The sequence below is a fragment of the Pecten maximus genome, chromosome 12, assembly GCF_902652985.1.
Source record: "Pecten maximus chromosome 12, xPecMax1.1, whole genome shotgun sequence".
NCBI classification, from domain to species: Eukaryota; Metazoa; Mollusca; class Bivalvia; order Pectinida; family Pectinidae; genus Pecten; species Pecten maximus.
In genome coordinates, this window is record NC_047026.1 from 30822715 (window position 1) to 30848418 (window position 25704).

The 25704-nt window shown below is 35.8% G+C and overlaps 2 protein-coding genes across 2 annotated transcripts; one reads left to right on the top strand and one right to left on the bottom strand.

Moving 5' to 3' along the window:
* Positions 1 to 2815: 2815 nt before the first annotated feature.
* LOC117339061 (phospholysine phosphohistidine inorganic pyrophosphate phosphatase-like) lies at positions 2816 to 11696 on the bottom strand. The gene is made up of 7 exons (XM_033900428.1): positions 11538 to 11696; positions 9918 to 10105; positions 9464 to 9617; positions 8469 to 8532; positions 7680 to 7772; positions 7011 to 7102; positions 2816 to 5048 (listed from the first exon to the last, which is right to left on the bottom strand). The coding sequence occupies exons 1-7, from the start codon at positions 11654 to 11656 to the stop codon at positions 4925 to 4927; spliced, it is 834 nt and encodes a 277-aa protein (XP_033756319.1). The 5' UTR covers positions 11657 to 11696; the 3' UTR covers positions 2816 to 4924.
* Positions 11697 to 11789: 93 nt separating this feature from the next.
* LOC117339062 (spermatogenesis-associated protein 24-like) lies at positions 11790 to 18120 on the top strand. The gene is made up of 6 exons (XM_033900429.1): positions 11790 to 11929; positions 12857 to 12934; positions 13445 to 13507; positions 14177 to 14307; positions 15813 to 15883; positions 16038 to 18120. The coding sequence occupies exons 1-6, from the start codon at positions 11804 to 11806 to the stop codon at positions 16295 to 16297; spliced, it is 729 nt and encodes a 242-aa protein (XP_033756320.1). The 5' UTR covers positions 11790 to 11803; the 3' UTR covers positions 16298 to 18120.
* The last annotated feature ends 7584 nt before the right edge of the window (positions 18121 to 25704 follow it).

Genomic DNA, 25704 nt, shown 5'->3' on the forward strand with positions numbered 1-25704 from the left:
CAGAAACAGCCCTCTAGTACTTTTCAAACAAGGGGAACCTATATATAAAATTTAAGATTTAGCGATAATGGCTGTCTGTCAGCCATGTTGTTTTCGGATTGGTCCCAAAATGCAACACCAGGGACCAAGGGGAACGTACATATGAAATTTGAGAAAGATCCTTTCAGTACCTTCTGTAAAATAGCGATAACAAACTTCAATTGTTAAAATACAAGATGGCTGCCTGTCAGCCAGGTTGTTTTCTGACTTGTCTCAAAATCCAATATGCATAACTATAGGCACAGAGGGCAACCTACAAATAAAATTTCAGAAAGATCCTTTCAGCAATTTCTGACAAATAGTGATAACAAACTTCAATTGTCAAAATCAAAGATGGCTGCCTGTCGGCCATGTTGTTTTCCTATTGGTCTCAAAATGCAATGTGCATAACTAGGCACCGAGGGGAACCTATAAAAGAAATTTGAGAAAGATCCCTTCAGTACTTTCTGAGAAATAGCGATAACAAACTTCAATTGTCAAAATCCAAGATGGCTGCCTGTCGGCCATGTTTTTTTCCGATTAGTCTTAAAATGCAATATGCATAACTAGGCACCAGGAGGAACCTACATATGAAATTTGAGAAAGATCCCTTCAGTACTTTCTGAGAAATAGCGATAACAAACTTCAATTGTCAAAATCCAAGATGGCTGCCTGTCGGCCATGTTGTTTTCCTATTGGTCTTAAAATGCAATATGCATAACTAGGCACCAAGGGGAACCTATATATGAAATTTGAGAAAGATCCCTTCAGTACTTTCTGAGAAATAGCAATAACAAACTTCAATTGTCAAAATTCAAGATGGCTGCCTGTCGGCCATGTTGTTTTCTGATTGGTCTCAAAATGCAATATGCATAACTAGGCACCAAGGGGAGCCTACATATGAAATTTTAGAAAGATCCCTTCATCAGTTTCTGAGAAATAGCGATAACAAACTTCAATTGTCAAAATCCAAGATGGCTGCCTGTCAGCCATGTTGTTTTCCGATTAGTCTCAAAATGTAATATGCATAACTAGGCACCGAGGGGAACCTACATGTGAAATTTCAGAAAGATCCCTTCATTAGTTTCTGAGAAATAGTGATAACAAATTTCAATTGTCAAAATCCAAGATGGCTGCCTGTCGGCCATGTTGTTTTCCGATTGGTCTCAAAATGCAATATGCATAACAAGGCACCAGGAGGAACCTACATATGAAATTTGAGAAAGATCCCTTCAGTACTTTCTGAGAAATAGCGATAACAAACTTCAATTGTCAAAATCCAAGATGGCCGCCTGTCGGCCATGTTGTTTTCCTATTGGTCTCAAAATGCAATATGCATAACAAGGCACCGAGGGGAACCTACAAAAGAAATTTGAGAAAGATCCCTTCAGTACTTTCTGAGAAATAGCGATAACAAACTTCAATTGTCAAAATCCAAGATGGCTGCCTGTCGGCCATGTTGTTTTCCGATTAGTCTCAAAATGCAATATGCATAACTAGGCACCAAGGGGAACCTACATATGAAATTTGAGAAAGAGCCCTTCTGTACTTTCTGAGAAATAGCGATAACTAGAATTGTTTACGGACGGACGGACGGACGGACGGAGGGACGGACGGACGGAGGGACGGACGGACGGACGACGGACCACGGACGCAGGGCGATTTGAATAGCCCACCATCTGATGATGGTGGGCTAATAAAAACCAACATGTTATTAAATATAGTGTGGCATATGGCACCTGTATTTCATAGACAAACTAACAGAAAATATCAACTTAGAAAAGTCATTGTCCTTTTCATGGAAAGACTACATGTACATTGTACCAATAACTTAAACCAGGAAATTTGGATCCTGCAAAATCAAAGCACCTTACTGTAATTCAAATAACTTTAAATGTAAATTTTAAAGGGGCATTCCTTCAGCAGAAACATGCAAAATTTCTATTGATGAAATCTATGTCCAAATAAGGATTATATAAGTGTTTGTGTCTACTAGTAATGAAATTAACCCCAAAATGTACAGAAAAATGAAGAATCATACACAAATACTGTTTGTCTTTTTGGTAATAAGTGATACTCCGGGGCAAATTGTTTGGTTTGTCTTACGAGTAAAACTGTCATATTAATGTAAAGTTTATAAATCTTACTACTTATTACTACTTGATACATATTTTCCATTAAGTTCCATTTTGACAACCTAAATTTTATTAAAACGAAGGAATTTATGCCCCTTTAAAATGTTTAATCATATTAAGTATATTGCTTTAATACATGTTAATATATTACAATTAATTCCATACTGATTAATACTGGCACAAGCTGTTAAAACAAAATAATCAATAAGAGTTTAATTAATACATGTACAGTATTTCATTGGCATCTTGTCAATAAATCTTCAGATACAACTTATATTTTAATTAATATTAGTAGTATATACATTAACATGTACATAATTTAATAAAGAAATACATATGTTGTTCTTTTCAACTGTCTTATAACTCAAATTTCTTTGTTGTGGTATACTTGGTTATTACATGACCTAATGTACTATCACTGGAAACCCCCGAGACTTAATTGGTCTACTCCATGGTTTGTGTAGAGCAGAGACTCGAGAGTTTCTGTCATCTCTGGTTTGTGTAGAGCAGAGACTCAAGAGTTTCTGTCATCTCTATGGTTTAATTGTGTAGAGCAGACTCGAGAGTTTCTGTCATCTCTGGTTTGTGTAGAGCAGAGACTCGAGAGTTTCTGTCATCTCTATGGTTTGTGTAGAGCAGAGACTCAAGGGTTTGTCATCTCCATGGTTTGTGTAGAGCAGAGACTCGAGAGTTTCTGTCATCTCTATGGTTTGTGTAGAGCAGAGACTCAAGAGTTTCTGTCATCTCTATGGTTTGTGTAGAGCAGAGACTCCAGAGTTTCTGTCATCTCTATGGTTTGTGTAGAGCAGAGACTCCAGAGTTTCTGTCATCTCTATGGTTTGTGTAGAGCAGAGACTCAAGAGTTTCTGTCATCTCTATGGTTTGTGTAGAGCAGAGACTCAAGAGTTTCTGTCATCTCTATGGTTTGTGTAGAGCCGAGACTCCAGAGTTTCTGTCATCTCTATGGTTTGTGTAGAGCAGAGACTCGAGAGTTTCTGTCATCTCTATGGTTTGTGTAGAGCAGACTCCAGAGTTTCTGTCATCTCTGGTTTGTGTAGAGCAGACTCCAGAGTTTCTCTCATCTCTATGGTTTGTGTATAGCAGACTCCAGAGTTTCTGTCATCTCTATGGTTTAATTGTGTAGAGCAGACTCGAGAGTTTCTATCATCTCTATGGTTTGTGTAGAGCAGAGACTCAAGAGTTTCTGTCATCTCTATGGTTTGTGTAGAGCAGAGACTCGAGAGTTTCTGTCATCTCTATGGTTTGTGTAGAGCAGACTCGAGAGTTTCTGTCATCTCTATGGTTTGTGTAGTATGGTTTGTTTTTGTTTAACGTCCTATCAGCCAGGGTCATTTAAGGACGTGCCTGGTTTAGGAGGTGGAGGAAAGCCGGAGTACCCGGGGAGAAAAAAACAACGGCCTACGGTCTGTACCTGGCAACTGCCCCACATAGGTTTCGAACTCGCAACCCAGAGGTGGAGGGCTAGTGATAAAGTGTCGGGACACTTTAACTACTCTGCCATCACGGCCCCTGGTTTGTGTAGAGCAGAGACTCGACAGTTTCTGTCATCCCTATGGTTTGTGTAGAGCAGAGACTCGAAAGTTTCTGTCATCCCTATGGTTTGTGTAGAGCAGAGACTCGAGAGTTTCTGTCATCTTTATGGTTTGTGTAGAGCAGAGACTCGAGAGTTTTTTGACAATGACATTCTACATGCAATTGTAAAAAATTATTTGAAAGTGTTATTAACTAATGAATTGCATGGTTTTCAAGATATGAAATGTTGTTATAAATATTTTTTAATTCTTTTACATATTGCATATACACTACAATTATTTATCTAATTTTACATGTTGACTGCATCTGTAGTTCAAAATGACACTGATAATATAAATCACCTTTTAAAACTATATGCATTTTCAGGTATACAACTGTTATCTAACGATTAAAGCTTGTTAGATTGCATTTATTGTCAATATAAATTTTATCTTTAGTGACAATAAATACAATCTTATATCTCGAATGCATGCATCTATCCACTCATAGATGCAGTCAAGATTAATGCTGTGGCAATGGGAGACTGCAGCACCAAATGTAGATACATACCAGGTACATATACATGTACAGACGCGTACGGTTTGGGCTGGGAATGAAGGTGTTCGGATTATCGAGGCTCCACTGTATATAGTAATATAATTCATTTATAAATCGGATCTGTATCTCCCGAGATTCAAGGTCACTCTTTATAAGACCATGTCAGATCAAGCAGCATGTGTAAATCTTGTTTACAACTCAAAATACTCTGTATATTAAAAAACTAAAAATAAAATAAAAAAATCCTGAGAGGATTTCTTCCTTGAATCTATATATGTAACATTAACAAAACACTGACTTTATAATAAGATATTGAACATGATTAAGGACATATATAATCACTGCAAAAATTCCAAAAAATCATTTTATAATACTATAAAGACAAAAACCATCATGATGTATCAAATATAATTATCTAATTACAGTAGTAATTTAGTAACAATTAAAAAAAATCTGTTTAGTATAATATTTGATATTAAAAAGAAAGCTAATAACAATCCAACTAACTCTTAAACCTTTTGGACATCCAAAATGTTCATGAATGTTGACGATCTATTTATATACATGTATATCATTTTTTTTGGCTGGAAGGGAATGACACTATATCGTGGAGCCTCAGCAGAGATGACGGCAAGAGCAAAGGAGTTCTTGTAGCCATATGGCATAAACACAGAAGATTGCTATGCAAGTTCTGCAAGGCCATCCCAGTTGGGTTTTCTTGATTTGATCAAAATATCTACTGCTTCTGACAGATTATTTACAATTGCTGATGGCTTGACTGTAGGGTGATCTTCGTCTGTGGATCTAAAAATAATTGACAAAACTACAGTGAAAATGCTTTTTAATGAAAATTAAATTAAATTAAAACTATCTGAAATTGCTGATAGAAAGTCACTATGATTTTAATTGTACATGTAAAGGCAAGAACAAGTACATCTTCAGTTATACAGGTATTGCAAACAACCTCAAAGCATTTAAATACTAGTAGATACGTATACGTCTCGAAGAACTGCTTAGAACATTCCTGAATTTAAGATTTTCCACTCCCATGGAAATGCCACAGACCTAGTCATGAGATATAGATAATTTCTATTCTACCTTTTTATAGGTGTTGATTATACATGAAGCTAGAGTTCTAGGCACAATGTAGGCATGTCCTGTGCATGTCTCTGACTTAGGATACACATGGGTATGCTGTATTGGCATGAAGTCAGCATTATATCACATGAACCTGAAAGAAAGTCATTGTGACCTACTTTTCATCCTTCAGTGACAAATTTCTGGTTTCGAGTAGCAATTTAATCTGCATCAATATCATAACTTATACCAGTAACACTCCATTTAATTCTGCTTGTATTCCTGATATACCAGTGTCCCTCCTACCTCACTGTCTACTATCTTGCCTGTATTTACCTGTCCATACAAGCATTTCCCTTACCTGTATGTATCTGTCCATACAAGCACTCCCCTTGCCTGTATTTACCTGTCCATGCCAGCACTCCCCTTACCTGTATTTTCCTGTCCATACCAGCACTCCAATTACCTGTATTTTCCTGTCCATACCAGCACTCCCCTTACCTGTATTTACCTGTTTTTACCTGTCCATACAAGCACTCCCCTTACCTGTATTTACCTATCCATACCAACACTCTCCTTACCTGTCTTTACCTGTCCATGCCAGCACTCCCCTTACCTGTATTTACCTGTTTTTACCTGTCCATACAAGCACTCCCCTTACCTGTATTTATCTGTCCATACAAGCACTCCCCTTACCTGTATATACCTGTCCATGCCAGCACTCCCCTTACCTGTATATACCTGTCCATGCCAGCACTCCCCTTACCTGTATTTTCCTGTCCATGCCAGCACTCCCCTTACCTGTAGTTACCTGGTTTTACCTGTCCATATCAGCATTCCCCTTACCTGTGTTTACCTGTCCATACCAGCACTCTCTTTACCTGTATTTTCCTGTCCATACCAGCACTCATCTTACCTGTATATACCTGTCCATGCCAGCACTCCCCTTACCTGTATTTTCCTGTCCATACCAGCACTCCAATTACCTGTATTTTCCTTTCCATACCAGCACTCCCCTTACCTGTATTTACCTGTATTTACCTGTTTTTACCTGTCCATACAAGCACTCTCCTTACCTGTGTTTACCTGTCCATACCAGCACTCTCTTTACCTGTATTTTGCTGTCCATATCAGCACTCCCCTTACCTGTATTTCCTGTCCATACCAGCACTCCCCTTACCTGTATTTACCTGTTTTTACCTGTCCATACCAGCACTCCCCTTACCTATATATACCTGTCCATGCCAGCACTCCCCTTACCTGTATTTTCCAGTCCGTACCAGCACTCGATCCCCTTACCTGTATTTACCTGTTTTTACCTGTCCATACCAGCACTCCCCTTACCTGTATTTTCCAGTCCATACCAGCACTCCCCTTACCTGTATTTACCTGTTTTTACCTGTCCATATCAGCACTCCCCTTACCTGTGTTTACCTGTCTGTACCAGCACTCCCCTTACCTGTATTTACCTGTTTTTACCTGTTCATACCAGCACTCCCCTTACCTGTGTTTACCTGTCCGTACCAGCACTCCCCTTACCTGTGTTTACCTGTCCGTACCAGCACTCCCCTTACCTGTGTTTACCTGTCCGTACCAGCACTCCCCTTACCTGTATTTACCTGTTTTTACCTGTCCATATCAGCACTCCCCTTACCTGTGTTTACCTGTCCGTACCAGCACTCCCCTTACCTGTATTTTCCAGTCCGTACCAGCACTCCTCTCATACCAGATGCCAGTGCACCTCCTACATCACTCACAATATCATCCCCCACCATAACAACCTGTAGATGAAAAGGAACAATATATATATAAATGTCTGTAGAGTGACACACCGAGCTCCAACTTCACTGCTTAAAGAACCTGACCCTGGCTGTTGGTGTCCCTTTGGGCACCCTGCATCTCTTTATATACTAGACTATCTTGTTGGTTTTTTATTTGACCTTGGCTGGCAGTGTCCCCCTGGACACCAGTTTTTCATTTGAATATTTTTTGGGAGTCATGTTCAATAGATTCTATTTCTTATGCTATTTTCAATGATTGAAGAAAATAAAATTGGACATTTTCAAGAGTTCAAGAGAATATATACTCCTTTGAAACTTCTTGTAAAATTGTAAAAGCTTGAAACATGAACAAATCTTATGATGGATATCATGGGATGTTGCAATAATCAGAGCTATATTAGACAAGTTAAACATGACTGCATAATTACCATATGGTACTCTAAGAGATTTATAATATGCCACTATTATATAATGAAATATACAAAGTATAAAGAAAACCCAGAAAAAGGATGAACCTGCAATAACACATTAATTATATCAAAATCTCTGTTTTGTTTAACTCGTCTTAAGATTTTACCTTTTCAGCATTAAGGCCCATGTTCTTCACAGCAGTGTTAAAAAATGTAGCAGATGGCTTCCCTACTACCTCAGCCTCAATATCACAGGCATACTGTAAGATAAACAATTACACAGTTACTTCCCCTTTCCCTACTACCTCAGCCTCAATATCACAGGAATACTGTAAGATAAACAATTACACAGTTACTTCTCCTTTCACTACTACCTTAGCTTCAATATATCACAGACATACTGTAAGATAAACAATTACACAGTTACTTCCCCTTACACTACCACCTCAGCTTCAATATCACAGGAATACTGTACGAAAACAATTACACAGTTACTTCCCCTTACATTACCACCTTAGCTTCAATATCACAGGAATACTGTACGAAAACAATTACACAGTTACTTCCCCTTTCCCTACTACCTCAGCTTCAATATCACAGACATACTGTAAGATAAACAATTGCACAGTTACTTCCCCTAACACTACCACCTTAGCTTCAATATCACAATCATACTTTAAAAAACAATTACACAGTTACTTCCCCTTTCCCTACTACCTCAGCTTCAATACCACAATCATACTTTAAGATAAACAATTGCACAGTTACTTCCCCTTACACTACCACCTTAGCTTCAATATCACAATCATACTTTAAGAAAAACAATTACACAGTTACTTCCCCTTTCTCTACTACCTCAGCTTCAACAATTACACAATTACTTCCCCTTATTTCTCCACTTTCGACAACATAAAAAATGTCTCAATATTGTGTGTATAGTCTCGCATCTGACTTACCTCTAAAGCACGACAAAATGATCCCACGTCTAGAACTAAGTTTCCTTCATCTTTATAATACCTCCTGTTGAAAAAGTATACATACAGTTCTTATTTAAATTGTTAATTGTAAAGAATCTACCAAGTATTTTATGAAAAAGCTGTTCTCAGGTATAGCATTGATCAACATTATGTTTTTATAGCTCATTCATATCTACTGAACTATACTTTAATTTGTTTATGGAAAAATAGAACCTACCGGTATATTGTTTGTAGCTTTCTACATCCTGGAATTTATCCATAAAGAAGAATCTTAGTTGTTTCATTTCATAAGTTAAAAATTGTTTTGCTCAGGAATCTTTTTTAGATTATATCATCTACTAAAAAGGTATATTGCAGATTTAGGACAATACAAAAACATCCATCCACTGATCATAAAAACATTAACTTAACCTTGAATAAAATACAACTTTTTAACTGTGTCTGAAAATAGAATCAATCCGAGTGTGAGAGTTTGGCCAGTCAGTACAAGGCTTGCGAAGTGCTGGCCACCCAAACCCTTACACGAGGGTTGAGATATCCTTGTTCGCAGAAGAGACCCATGTTTGTTTATTTTTCTCACATACTTGCAAGCAAATGTAAGTTGTTATGAAAGTTTTTCATCGCACCATCTGCAATGTTCCTTGGGACGTGCTTCGAAATTAATGACATCATCATTTACGACATGGTTACTGAACGTAAAATAGTAAAGTTACGTTATTGTGAGCAGCGTCATATAGCACATGCCAGCTATCTTTAACCCCCCCTGTGTTAGATCAATTTACATTCTAGTGTATCTTTTCCCTCGCAACAGCGGGATAACCCTGTGAAGCATGTGAGAAGCCTGTATCAATGTCCATTTTAGGTTCCAACTTCTTTACAAGCAAATTTGAAATGTACTGACTGAAACTTTCAGATAGATCGACACAAGATCTTTAAAGAACAGGATGAATGTAGCAAAGTGTCATTGACCATACCCTTTGCCCAGGGAGAAAAGGATAGGGTTATTCAAGGAGACCAGTATCTGGAAAGCCTTGTTTAAGTTGGCGTAGGAAAACTCGTGGATGGCATCCCCTAGTACCACACAATTAGGGTTCTCTGTTGTCACATCACTAAAGTCAGCTGAAGCATCTGATAACAACAAATATCAGTATTAAAATATTCACAACTTAAAAACAAATATATAATACAAATCTAAGATAGATTAAGATAGAAAAAAGACAGAAACATATATTTAAGCATTTTTTGTTCTTTTAACAAAATTTTTAGGTCCTGAATATTATACCATACAATGATGAGGTTAATATACATGCAATAATATGAAATGACACATTTTACATCTTAGAGCTGAATTCAAAGAGATACATGTCATACATATTTTGTATGTCTACATCAACACAAACTCGCTCTATAAATCCTGTTAATACTCACTGGGATGGATAAGAAGATGAGGACGTAGATTTCTCTCCTTGAGGACCTGACACATAGCTGGGATGGGTGGAAATACTTCCTCTGGTTTAATGTCAAACCCAAAACCTTTTAATCTGTCTACTAACACCTGTCTGGTACAAGTCGTCTCATTGGTACAGAACCGTACTGGCAGCCCAGCCTCTTTCAGTCTGCCCAAAAAACACAATATAACTAAGTACACAAGATGACATGTCTCTAATGGTAATAATGTTTTGTATAAGTCAGAAAGATGGTCTCCCAAGATGGACTGCCAAACATGTCAAGTGTCTAATGAGAGATTTAAATATCTCCATCAATGCATTGACTGACTGAAATGTCATTTAAGTGTCTTTAGAGAGATAGTCTCCCATGTTTGACAATCTAAATTAATGTGTTTTCAAAAGAGATTTTCTCCCATGATTGCATTGACTACCAGATACAATCTACCTAGATTTTGTTTCAAGAGTGACACATCAAGTGTCTAAAGACAGATTTTGTCCAATGATCAGCTGTCTATAGCAGGTCATGTGTCGAAAGAGAGATTTTCTCCTGTATGTGAATGCACTGGCAGCAGCCATGACATTTATTCTGTCTAGACTATATTTAGAATACATATTCTTAACAGTTAAGACAAGTTAATAACTTGTCTACACTGCTCTCTGACAGGTGAACACCATGCCCATTTTTGTTTTTGCGGTCCATGTAATTGGACCAGAGTAATTATATATATAATATGTGTTTATGAAATAAAGACGGACCTGGGCTGGTGATTTTATGTCAAGATATATGTACATTTAAATTTACATTTAAAAACGGATGAACTGGTTTGACCGCAAAGACAAACAGGCCCCTGGCCCTGCAGTTAGAAATCGTCTGATTGACATCCAGAGCTATGTGTTACTGCAGCTATACTATGATTTCTCCTATGATCATGGCAAAAATATCAGATTCTCTTACACAGGTTGTCTCCCATTACCTGCCCCAGCTGCTGTCTAACCTGTGAAGCGTCTAAAGTTCAAGTGTTATCTATGACATGTACAGCTCCACATTCTTACATCAACAAGTAGCCCGAGTTTTCTCTGGCCCTGTCACCATGTCTGGTGTAGGAGACATGGTGACAGGGCCAGAGAAAACTCGGGCTAATCAACAAGGTGGCAAACTGGTTTGGTTTATAATGTTTTTATCTACTTTAGGATACCTGAACGTCCAATGAATACAATTACATTGACTCAAGCCAGTGGAATTCCGTGGAAATATACAATTGAGAACTTTTATATTAACTGGCTGCAGGCATGGAAAATATGCGTAGATCTAGATCTACTTCTATGTTGTATATTGTACCCCTCCCACACACACACACATGTACACACACACACACACATTGTTCAGATGTATGGTATGGTCACCACTTTTCTCTATAATATAACGAATTTTTTCAAAAGTATATCTCAATTGCCGTGTGTGATTAGATTCGGACGGCGGATTGATCATGTGTACATATGTACTTTGTGGGAGAGCAATGCAGGTGAAAGTGAAAGTAGAACCCGTTGCTTATTCAGGCAACAAAATTTGAAGTAGAATCTAGGTTCATTGAAAACTTGCCTCTTTACCGCTTCTAAAGATCCTTGTATGGCTTCCGAAGGTCCACTTTCATATAAAACTCCTGTTATGTCTAATAAAACGCCTTCCACACCGTCTGTCCATTTTCCTGTACTCGTCATTTTGACTTACAATTAATGTCCGAAACGCGTATAATCTTTCACGTTTTGTAGAGTCATTCGGAACATTTCAGATTTGTTCATAACGTTGCCACTATGAAGTTAACCTTGACCTTGTCAACAAAAAACTCGGAACTTTCTATTCAAATCATGGCGGAGAGAGATGCAGGTTGTAGTCCGGAGGATAATTATGTTCCTTCTGATGTCCTTGTTCAAAATCAGTTGAAAGATGTGATCATTTTACAAGATTTGACTATCAACAAACTTCACCAAGATGTAAGAGTACTTATGAGTACAAAGAAAATATAAAAATTTGTAAATGTTGAACACCAGAACCTGTCGCAGCCTGTCATTCATGATCACTTCACCAGTTCACAACACTTGTTCACATACTCCAACAGTTAAAATAAAATGTGTTCATGTTTAGTTATGAAGGGGAAAATTAAAACTTGAGCGCTTCTGCAATGTTTTTTTATTGTTCATAGAAGAAAGCTGCAGTCACGTGGCAGCAATAGTGGGCAATCAGAATCAATAATTAAATATGTTTGGTGTGGTAAAAACACACAATATATGTATTTGATTTGAGAGTTAAAGTAATAAAGTATCATCAATTGAAAATATTGATTAATGAATCAAATTAAATGGACAAATGTTATATTTCTTTTTATCTTGTACTGTTCTCTACATACATGTAGTACTAGTGGTTATGGTATTTATCTTAAAATACTCCTGGTCTAACATCATGTCTTTCATTTGTATTTATAAATACTTATATGCAATACATTCCAGTACATTGTACTGCATTTTTTGTAATATAGGCAGTTAGAAATGTTTTACCCCATAAATAGTCATTAGATAATTGGGTAAGAGGCACCACCATGCCAGTTGACGCACCTATGGCATGGCACACGTCAGACTATACATTGTATGATACATCAAAAGTCTTATCCCCTTTCTCGGTCAAAGTTTTCAGCAATGATTATACTCTATCATTAGTTTAATTCGGTACCATTTACATGTGTACAAGATGCCACTATCCTAGTGGTGGGGCCAATGGACAATGGAAACTTTGGTGCCCTTTTGTTGATACACCACCTGATTGTTATACAAAATTATATTGCCTGGCTTCTACATTTTACAGCCTATAATTTGTGCCGAACTGTAATTACTCATCCTAATCTGTATCCCAAATTTTAATTGCAGATAACATTACAGGAATCTACACTGCGAGAAAGCTTCCTGCCTAGAGATGTTTATGATTCTGAACTGAAACAGCTTGAGGTATCCTTATCTGCTTTTATGTTATCTGGATTTGTTGAAATAGATAACTTAAACCAATCTGATGAATTCTTTGAATTTTCATATATGATCACAAATATTTTTACAATAAAATATATAGACAGTTTGGATTTCTGTAACATATCTTATTTGTGTTCATTTACTGAATCATGGATTGCAAGTCACCATGTTGGCAGCTGTATGCTCAATGTTTAATTTTGTTTGCTGGATCTCTGGTATATTAATTCAATGTTGGTCTGACAGGGTTAATATCTCATAAAACACAGATTAATACTGTAAATACAGCAAATGTTCTTTATTGTCAAAATTTAATACAGATCTTCCATAACTTGGTAAAAATTTGATTACAGATAAAAGATGTTTATATTTACAAATGTGTACATGTAATGTAAATGTTATATACATGTGTGTACATCAATATAATGTAGTTTTAAGTTAAATTGCTAATAAAAAAATTGATTAAATTTTTTTACCATTTTTGTTACTTTTCAGAAAACAATACACGAAGATTACATTCCAAGACAAAAGTATGAATCGCTTCAAACTGAATTAGAGGTACGACACATTATCGATAAAAAAAACCTTTTCAGTTTTATTAATGGTTCTCTGCCATTATTTTGAGTCCTTATGTGTGTGAAGTTTTATTTGAATTTAAGCAAGATGTGATAATGAAGTAAAAAAGAGCTGTCAAGTGACTGCCTTGGACTTCTAACAGTTAGAATTTTTATGAGTATTTCTTAGAATGTACAGAATGGGTCATCCCCAAAAAGTAAAGAGATTTCCCTCCTTAGTTATTATACATTCAATGCCATTGCGATTGAATATGTTATAAAAATAAAACCTGCTTGTTTGACATTTACCATGTACAGTTCATATAAAGACAAACCATTACTGTATAACAGCTCTTTATAGATCTCAAGGTATCCAGGTGACCCTTGATTTGTAACAATTTCAGAAGTCAAATAGACATGTCTTTTTAATCTCAAGGCCCAGATCTGATTTTAAGGAGACAAAAATGAAGAAAAAGAAGAAAAAATAATCAGAAATGGATTTTCGTTGTGTACTCTGGTTTCCTCCCACAGTAAGATCCCTTGTGTGATTCCACCTGGGCCAACAGGCATGATTGATATAATTGATAAAACCTGTTTCACATTTGTTATAAAATAGATAAAGTTTACATTTACATAATAGAGCTGATTTACAATTGATTTTCATTGTAAATAGCAGGAGAAGCTGAGACACATAAAGACACAGGGAGAGTTACACGAGGTCCAAGACAAGCTGGAGTTTGCTTTGGGTGAGGTAGAAGTACTTACAAAACAGCTTCAGAGAGAGAAGGCAGCATTTGAAAAAGCGTGAGTAAATCAAAGTTTTCATTAGGGCGCAAACATGTAACAGTAATTGTTTAGTACCGTATTTATCTAAAATATACCCCCTCCTCTGGTGTTTAATTTTAGTATTGTATTTGAGCAGGGACTTAATTTGTTGATAAATACAGTTACTCATGACTAAAGGGTTGACAAATGTAAATTCAGTGCGAGAACTCAGTATTTTGAAAAAATCCTACTATGTCATTATAATGAGAAGACTTTGATGGTATAGTCCTCCATCAGGAACTCTTTATCATATAGTATTAGAGGAGATTATAATTAGTTTGATATGTAATGATTTACCATGGGAATTTCATTTTGAATTATTATCATATTTAAAAAGATATGTATTTCTTGTAATACCTGACTGTGTCCCTACATTGAAGTTTTTTATTAAGAAAATATATTAAATTCAAGATACCTTTTTATTCCTTATCAATTTTGATAATGTATATACTGACAGGATCCTTTATAATGTAGATACTGACTGGATATCTGATGATGTATATACTGACTGGATGTATGATGATGTATATACTGACTGGGTGTCTGATGACGTATGTATTGACTGGATGCCTGATGATGTATATACTGACTGGATGTCTGATGATGTATATACTGACTGGATATCTGATGATGTATATATACTGACTGGATGTCTGATGATGTATATATACTGACTGGATGTATGATGATGTATATATACTGACTGGATGTATGATGATGTATATATTTACTGGATGTATGATGATGTATATACTGACTGGATGTATGATGATGTATATATTTACTGGATGTATGATGATGTATATACTGACTGGATGTATGATGATGTATATACTGACTGGATGTATGATGATGTATATATTTACTGGATGTATGATGATGTATATACTGACTTGATGTATGATGATGTATATACTGACTGGATGTATGATGATGTATATATTTACTGGATGTATGATGATGTATATATTGACTGGATGCCTGATGATGTATATATTGACTGGATGCCTGATGATGTATATACTGACTGGATGTATGATGATGATGTATATATTGACTGGATATCTGATGATGTATATACTGACTGGATGTATGATGATGTATATACTGACTGGATGTATGATGATGTATATATTGACTGGATGTATGATGATGTATATATTGACTGGATGTATATACTGACTGGATGTATGATGATGTATATATTTACTGGATGTATGATGATGTATATATTGACTGGATGTATGATGATGTATATATTTACTGGATGTCTGATGATGTATATACTGACTGGATATATGATGATGTATATATTTACTGGATGTCTGATGATGTATATACTGACTGGATGTATGATGATGTATATATTTACTGGATGCCTGATGATGTATATACTGACTGGATGCCTGATGATGTATATATACTGACTGGATATCTGATGATGTTTATTCTGTTACAACAAGGAAATCTTGTTTATGTAATAGGTTCGGTTCCCTCCAAAAGAAAGCTGTAGCAGAGACGTCAAAGACTGCCCTGCTGACAGACAAGTGTTCAGGTGAGATTTGGAGTAAAGTCTTGTTACACAGAGGTTACTATAAATATATGACTGAATGATAATGTTTTATTAAATGTTGATATTAGAAAAGTACTGTGAATGTGGTTACTGTCAAAGTTTGTACAAGTTTCTTAAAAATAATTTTTGGTTTCAGAAATTAGCGAAGAAGTACAAAAGAAAGATGAAGAATTAAATTCCAAAGAACAAGAAATCCAACAATTGGAAAAAAAATTAAAGCAACAACAAATGAGTTATAAAAAGAAACTGAGTGATGCTGAAATTCAGCGTAAACAGGACCAATACATTGCCAAACTTCTAGAGAAACAGGACAAAAAAGCTGGGTACACAGAATATCAGCGACCCAAATCACACAGCACAAGTGCTAAAACAGGAAGTAAAAACACATGGAGATGATGTCTGTCTTACTTTAGTTTTTAATGCATTGGATATTTATAGGCATTTTACATCTGTCTACCGAAAACTTGGTGATTGTTTTCACTTACCAGGGTATTTTGAAAGGATTTTGTCCACATTCACCAAAGATATTGATGTGAAATCTCCTTTTCAGCTATGGTTTTTACTGCTGCATGACAGAGAATTCTCATTGCTACAATGAAGACTTGTTGATTTTTGGATCCTAAAATTAAGTAATGCTATTGGGTGATTTAGATTTTAGCGACTATTTAATGATAGAGGTTTATATTTTTGCAACTAAATTTTATGTTACTGTAATAGGTATCTACTGTATTTATGCACAATTAAGCACCTACTCACAAATAATCTTCGTTTCTGCATTATCATGAAAACTCTGAAATAGTAAACTAAAAGCAGTTCACAAAATAATAAACCAAACTTTAATACTTTAAACTAGAAGGAGACATATTTGAGAATAAATGTGATATTATGAAGTTATGTCTATGTGATAATGTGTTGGTGACAATGTATGTACACTGTATTATTGTTGCTATGCAACTGTCTGTACCATGAATTACTGTACATTGTATGTATGTCAAGTTGATGCGTTTGGTGCTAATTCCCTGCAGTTATAGTCAGAGTGTTGCAGGTGCAGAAAACAATCTATTTGTCTGGCTCCAAATTCTCACTCTACAGTCTACACTTCAACCTTTGACTTTGCCAATCGCAAAAAGGAATCTAATTAATCAACATGAAAATTAATAACAAGAACATGCTTATGGCTAATTGATGTTTTAAACACTTTAATTAATTGTTAATTAATGTCTATACAGTATGTTACAATATCCAGACACTGTTTGAGTATACATATATGTATTACCATTAAACTTTGTCTAGGCATATATAACTGTTCATCACTGGTGCCATACACAGTGAAAATATTCAGGAAGAACTTTACAACCACCTTATGGAAACTGTGAGGAATTTTCTAAAATTCAACAGGTGATGTTTTGCAGTTGTAATGGATATGATAATGTTTTTATATTTGTACTTATCAATGATTGATATTGTGTCATTATTTATATGGTTGACATTGTTATTGGGTATGATTCCTTGACCCTGGCTGTTAATAGGACGTTAAACAAAAACAAACCAAATGATTCCTTGTTTATTTGACTGAGGAACTCATTAATTGATTAAGCAGTGTAAACAATAAAACCATATCAACAAGTGATCAATAATGATTTATGATAAACATGATTTACTATAACATTAGAATTCAATATAGCTGTACATTGTATATTTTATATAAAGTTTTAGAAAACACCTTTTGTTTTGTTACTGGTTTACTACTTAAGTGACTCCAACTATATTGCTAGGTTCTGTCTCACCACTATAAACAGTCAGTGTTCTGTCACCATTAGAAAACATTCCTGAATGACATGGCTTGTACAAATCATGATTAGATAAAGAGAACCTAACATTGTCCACCATTTTTTGTGATGTGTCTGGAAAATCCTCTGAGAATGGAAATGTTCATTTTAGGAGTTACAGTTCTTTATTGCATTTGCAGTAATCTTGATGGGATTGTTTAATGTCCCAAACTGTTATTGATACTTACATGAATATAAATGTCTGAAGAAATCAGTTTGCTTGAAATTTATTTTTATATATTAGTACTACAACACTTGAAAGTGAACTACACATATCACTTCTTAAAAAGTTAATAAAAAGTTATTGCCAAGTTTTGTTTTGTCCATAATTAATTGCAGTTACATGTAGATTATTGACAAGTCTACTTTATTAAACAAATGCAAACAAAATATTCTCCATGTGCCTCAATTATTACCCTCAGCCCACTTTAGATTCCTCATAAAACTCGTGTTTCCCACCAGCACACAGAAGTTCAATGTGTACAGCTTAGATACTGTACACTCTGCCAAAAGGATACATTATACTTTGACTGATACTGTTATTAGCCCGTACATGTCTGGATTATCAGGTTAAGGTGATAGATGTACTATACCAGGAATATTCTACTACCTGTAAAGCTCGCTGTCTAATCTCAGTCTGCTAGTCAATAATTTGGAAAATCTTGAATATAAACAGTTATTATGATTAAAAATTGTATTTGTGAGCTGAATCAAAGGGAAGAGAAGTGATGTCATTCAGCAGTGGATGTAGGACTTCTCGTCTCATCATAATGAACATGCAGTCATGAAGTATTTTTCATTTCTAAAGGAAACAGACATTTTTAGAACCTTGGAAATACAGAAACATCTTTCAAATAATATACCAAACTGCTGAATCTTTAATACTGAACTGTATGTCAATACTTTACTAATTTCTCTGAATTACACAGTGTATATGCTGTGATGAGACCAGGCCGGGTAAATGTTATACTGAACTGTATGTACTGATTTACAAGTACACAGTGTATCCTTTGATGAGACCAGCTGACTGTACTTGTACCCTATTCCTCTCCACTAACTTATACTGTAAATGTGGATATTTTCGCACGTTGAAATTTTCGCTTAGTCAGCCTCCAAACTGTTCATGGTGTGGATATTTTCGCGCTGTCAATCATGATGAAAATATATTTTGCATTTCGATGTCATTGGCCATGTACATAAAGTAAGATTATTTTCGGCAAACTCCATTGAAAGCTCACAACGATCGGTCCAGTAAATATACAAACTTTGATCAACAGACACGTTTAGGTTAATTGGTTGTTAGTGTGATAATTGCATTACGTCTGTGGAACAGGAAAAAAAACATTAATATATATGAGATATTTTAGCGTTGATTCAGTTTTTTACATTAAAAATATACCTTTATGCAGCTTAAGGCCCGAAAATGTATAAATAACATGCGTTATCAGGAGCCAGTAATCCTTATAGTAACCAGCAATTCTTGCTTAAGAAGTCAGCAATTCTTGTCACAGAAGTCAGCAATTCTTGTCACAGAAGTCAGTAATCCTTGTCACAGAAGTCAGCAATCCTTGTCACAGAAGTCAGCAATCCTTGTCACAGAAGTCAGCAATCCTTTTCATAGAAGCCATCCTTGTCATAGAAGGCAGCGATTCTTGTCATAGAAGTCAGTAATCCTTGTCATAGAAGTCAGCCATCCTTGTCATAAAAGTCAGCAATCCTTGTCACAGAAGTCAGCAATCCTTGTCACAGAAGTCAGCAATCCTTGTCACAGAAGTCAGCAATTCTTGTCACAGCAGTCAGTAATCCTTGTTATAGAAGCCATCGATTCTTGTCACAGAAGTCAGCAATCTTTGTCACAGAAGTCAGCAATCTTTGTCACAGAAGCCAGCAATCCTTGTCATAGAAGTCAGCAATCCTTGTCACAGAAGTCAGCAATCCTTGTCACAGAAGTCAGCAATCCTTGTCACAGAAGTCAGCAATCCTTGTCACAGAAGTCAGCAATCTTTGTCACCGAAGCCAGCAATCCTTGTCATAGAAGCTAGCGATTCTTGTCATAGAAGTCAGCAATCATTGTCATAGAAGCCAGCGATTCTTGTCACAGAAGTCAGCAATCTTTGTCACAGAAGCCAGCAATCTTTGTCACAGAAGCCAGCAATCCTTGTCATAGAAGTCAGCAATCCTTGTCATAAAGGCTAGCAATCATTGCCATAGAAGCCAGTAATCCTTGTTACAGAATTTAGCAATCCTTGTCATAGAAGCCAACAATCTTTGTCACAGATGACAGCAAACCTTATCATAAATGCCAACAATCCTTGTTACAGAAGTTAACAGTCCTTGTCAGAGAAACCAGCAATCCTTGTGACAGAAGTTAGAGAATCTTTGTCATAGAAGCCAGCAATCCTTGTCATAGAAGCTAGCGATTCTTGTCATAGAAGCCAGCGATTCTTGTCACAGAAGTCAGCAATCTTTGTCATAGAAGTCAGCAATCTTTTTCACAGAAGCCAGCAATCCTTATCACAGAAGTCAGCAATCCTTGTCACAGAAGTCAGCAATCCTTGTCACAGAAGTCAGCAATCCTTGTCACAGAAGTCAGCAATCCTTGTCACAGAAGTCAGCAATCCTTGTCATAGAAGCCATCCTTGTCACAGAAGTCAACAATCCTTGTCACAGAAGTCAGCAATCTTTGTCACAGAAGTCAGCAATCTTTGTCACAGAAGCCAGCTATCTTTGTCACAGAAGCCAGCAATCCTCGTCATAGAAGTCAGCAATCCTTGTCACAGAAGCCAGCAATCCTCGTCATAGAAGTCAGCAATCCTTGTCACAGAAGTCAGCAATCCTTGTCATAGAAGCCAGCGATTCTTGTCACAGAAATCAGCAATCTTTGTCACAGAAGCCAGCAATCCTTGTCACAGAAGTCAGCAATCCTTGTCACAGATATCAGCAATCCTTGTCATAGAAGCTAGCAATCCTTGTCATAGAAGCCAACAATCCTTGTCACAGATGTCATCAATTCTTGTTACAGATGTCAATAATCTTTGTCACAGATGACAGCAAACCTTGTCACAAAAGCCAACAATCCTTGTTACAGAAGTCAGCAGTCCTTGTCAGAGAAACCAGCAATCTTTGTGACAGAAGTTAGAGAATCTTTGTCATAGAAGCCAGCAATCCTTGTCATAGAGGCCAGCGATTCTTGTCACAGAAGTCAGCAATCTTTGTCATAGAAGTCAGCAATCCTTGTCACAGAAGCCAGCGATTCTTGTCACAGAAATCAGCAATCCTTGTCATAGAAGCCAGCAATCCTTGTCACAGAAGTCAGCAATGCTTGTCACAGAAGTCAGCCATCCTTGTCATAGAAGTCAGCAATGCTTGTCACAGAAGTCAGCAATCTTTGTCATAGAAGTCAGCAATCCTTGTCACAGAAGCCAGCGATTCTTGTCACAGAAATCAGCAATCCTTGTCATAGAAGCCAGCAATCTTTGTCACAGAAACCAGCAATCTTTGTCACAGAAGTCAGCAATCCTTGTCATAGAAGCCAGCAATTCTTGTCACAGAAGTCAGCAATCCTTGTCATAGAAGCCAGCAATCCTTGTCACAGAAGTCAGCAATGCTTGTCACAGAAGTCAGCCATCCTTGTCATAGAAGTCAGCAATGCTTGTCATAGAAGTCAGCAATCCTTGTCATAGAAGTCAGCAATCCTTGTCAAAGAAACAAACAATCCTTCTCGCAGAAAGGATATTTTACAACTTACACTATCCAAGAGGATAATAGTAGATGATGTAAAGCAGTGTAAAATTGTATACAACAGGAAATGTATCTTAATTACGTAAGAAGTTTGTGTCAGTATCCCCTATTAATCTAATTGAAATTGAGAACGACTATCTAGATTTTAATTAGATTGTATCCCCTATATACATTCACTCTTTCAAGAATAATCCTTTCACCAGGGGTGCATCTGACAAAATTTTGTCAAAATCTATTCCGTATATAACGAGAATTTGTTCCCCTTCCCGATGGATGCTTCTGTTTTGGTAAAAATCCGAATTAAAAGAACACTTGATTGACCCCTCATGTCCTTCGCCAATCGAATCCTTTAATGGACCATCTGAGCTAAACACGAATATATAATTGTAGTGGCATGATTTGCATAAGTTTGTTGAACAAAACGCAACAGAGAATACCGACATAATAACGGAATCATTATTCTAACTCAAAATTGACAAAAGGTGGATAACGTACGAACAAAAATATAAAGATTTTATCGCAGTACCTTGAAAGAGCGTAATGATAATATGGCCAGGTGTTCTGGAAGGAGAGCGTCTGACGACACCCGCCATACAAATCCGTCAACTTCCAGGTTTCTCAAAATGAGAACATGGATGGTGAAAACTGAACCAACAGACATACATGTACGATAAAACATCAGAAACACTAAATTACAGACCCCCCCCCCCCCCCTTTTGAAAATCCTGGATCCGCACGTGTTGTAATTTCTCCATCAGTGGTGTACATCTATGGGGCGCCGTTTTACTATTTATTCCCATTTGGTGATATCACCTATTCGAATGAGTGATATCACCTATTCGAATAGGTGATATAACTTAAGAACTTTTTTAAGGGATATCACCTATTCGAATGAGTGATATCACCTATTCGAATAAGTGATGTCACCTATTCGTTTCATTAAGTGATATCACCCATTTGAATAGGTGATATCACTCATTCGAATAGGTGATATCACTTATTGAAACGAATAGGTGATATCACTCATTCGAATAGGTGATATCACTTAATGAAACGAATAGGTGATATCACCAATTCGAATAAGTGATATCACCAATTCGAATAGGTGATATCACTTATTTGAAAAATGAATGAGTGATATCACCTATTCGAATAGGTGATATCACGGATTGAATAGGTGATATCACCTATTCGAATGGGTGATATCACCAAATGGGAATAAATAGTAAAACGGCGCCCCATAGTGATATCACTCATTCGAATAGGTGATATCACTTATAAAATTTCATAAGTGATATCACCTATTCGAATAGGTGATATCACTCATTCGAATAGGTGATATCACTTAAGAATTTTATAAGTGATATCACCTATTCGAATGGGTGATATCACCTATTCGAATAGGTGATATCACTTTAGAATTTTCTTAAGTGATATCACCTATTCGAATTGGTGATATCACCTATTCGAATGAGTGATATCACCTATTCGAATAAGTGATATCACCTATTCGTTTCATTAAGTGATATCACCTATTCGAATTGGTGATATCACCTATTCGAATAGGTGATATCACTTATTTGAAAAATGAATTGGTGATATCACCTATTCGAATAGGTGATATCACTGATTGAATAGGTGATATCACCAAATAGGAATAAATAGTAAAACGGCGCCCCATATACATCAGTCACGGAAATCGTGATATTGTAAGAATGTAGGGATGTGACTACAAAGAAATGGAAAATTTACAATTAGGAAATATAAATCATCAAGCTTATCGTACAGCTTGCATAATAATTATATAAGCTGTTCTTTGAGTGAAGATCAAGATATGCGGTACTCCAATACACAGGGGCTCTGTGCTCCAATACGTGTGTGAGGTCTTATTGCACCTGATTACATTGGTGTATTGCACCTGATTACATTGCATTGGTGTATTGCACCTGATTACATTGGTGTATTGCACCTGATTACATTGGTGTAGTGCACCTGATTACATTGGTGTATTGCACCTGATTACATTGGTTATTACGACGTTACATGACAGTCTGTCAAAAGTTTCCTGTCGTGTTAACCTCTAATAGTATTGGAGTTGATATGCGGCTGGTATTGAAGAGTCTGTAGTGTCATTGATTACGATTTCTACAGGGTACAGTATATCGCGGGCTACCGGTCGACGTGGTTGATAAAAATTTTTTTTATTATTATTCTATTATATAACATTAATATACTCATAGATGAAAATGAAAGACTTGAAAGATATTGTAAAAACTCTTATTCAGTCATGTAGATACAAGGTACGTATGACAACAAAATCATGTCCGACGGCCAACAGAGGGACCATTGGGTTGCCAGTATAGCCTGTTGAATATCTGGTCACCAAACTTTGCAAAGAGGTTGTCGATCAGACTTCGGTGTATACGAACCTCATTATATGTTTACAACTAGACCTTTGTTCTTATTACGTCGTCTTGGAAAAGAAAAAGCTCTCGTAAAAAAAAAGAACGAAGACGTTATAAGTTTAGGATAGTGAATGGTAGTGTAAAGATTGCATTTCAAGATTAATCCAGATGTCATTAATTTCTCTTCTGGAATAAACATTATCCCAATAGGTCTGCAGATCTGACCTAATTGTATGAAGAATTATGCTGGAATGTAAATATAAATTGTAGATAGAAACAGTTACATATGTATACATATACATATGTTTTACTTGACTTTAATTTAGAACTACAGATGAAGGTCCACGTCCATTTCTCGCCAGTTGTCTGTAAAGTTGTGGTGAGAATTAGCTAGTGCTTACTGATGACAGCTATTGGAGATCTATGGTAATTATAAATGAAGCTTTCTTTTAAATATTCGTGAAACCATATATGTTGATCCAGTATTTTAATCATATTATATATAGAAGCTATAAATTTTAATTACCTCGTTATCAACTTAGATTTAATTTTCATCTTAAATGATAGAATCACATGTTATATGTTTTCAATTCATTCAAATGAGGTAGATACCGTTCAACTTTTTTCTCTCGGTTTTATCGATGAGGAATTTTTCGTCTTTGTCTGTGCAGTGTATCCCCATTCATCAGCTCATCTCGTTTTTATTTCCCGTTCGATAATTTTACACTATATATACTGTATGTGTATATTGTGGCTTAACTCAGAGACCAGTGTAACTAAAAAAATGATGATAAAAACCCACTGCTGAACTTCATAATATGCTAATCCATTATACTTAACCCGTAGACGTACACGCCGACTGTCATACCTAATTAAGTAGTTAGAATAAAGATGTTAGGATATACTAAACATTTAGCAGTATTGAAAAATCACCTTGCTATTCAAATCATCCAGACAAGCAAATTTTCTTATAAAACTTCAGTAATGTTATTTTCTTAGTACAATGTATCAATAGTTGTCACAATAAAATAAGGTTGTTCAATACATACTCTGAACCATTTAACATTCCAAAAAGTTCGTTTCGTTATCGTTTTTAGCGTAAATTAGCAAGCGTTCTGAATCGTTAGCTCGGAGATCTACGGGTATGCAGTAAGTGGTTTATTTTATTTTATTTTTAACAAAGATAAGGGAGCTTACAAAGATTAAAAGTTTCAAATTAAACATACATTTTTTATAGAATTCGAAAATTTACTTGTTCGACTGACGTTATTACTACATGACAACTGATTTGTTACAATCAAATGTAGACTGATAGATGTTTTATTATGGGGCGCCGTTTTACTATTTATTAACAAAACTGGATATCTATAATTCGAATTTAGGATATCCATAATTCATTTCTGGATATCCATAATTCAAATTTAGGATATCTTAAAATGTATGAATTTAGGATATCCATAATTCGAATTTTGGATATCCTTAATTCATTTTTGGATATCCAAAATTCGAATTATGGATATATCCTAAATTCAAAGCATTTTAAGATATCCAAAATTCGATTTAATGATATCAAGAAATGATATTTGGATATCCAAAATTCGAATTTTGGATATCCATAAATGAATTTTGGATATCCATAATTCGAATTTATGATATCTTAAAATGCTTTGAATTTAGGATATCCATAATTCGAATTTTGGATATCCTATATTAATTTTGGATATCCAAAATTATTTAATGATATCATAAATTCGAATTATGGATATCCAAAGATGAATTATGGATATCCAAAATTCGAATTATGGGTATCCAGTTTTGTTAATAAATA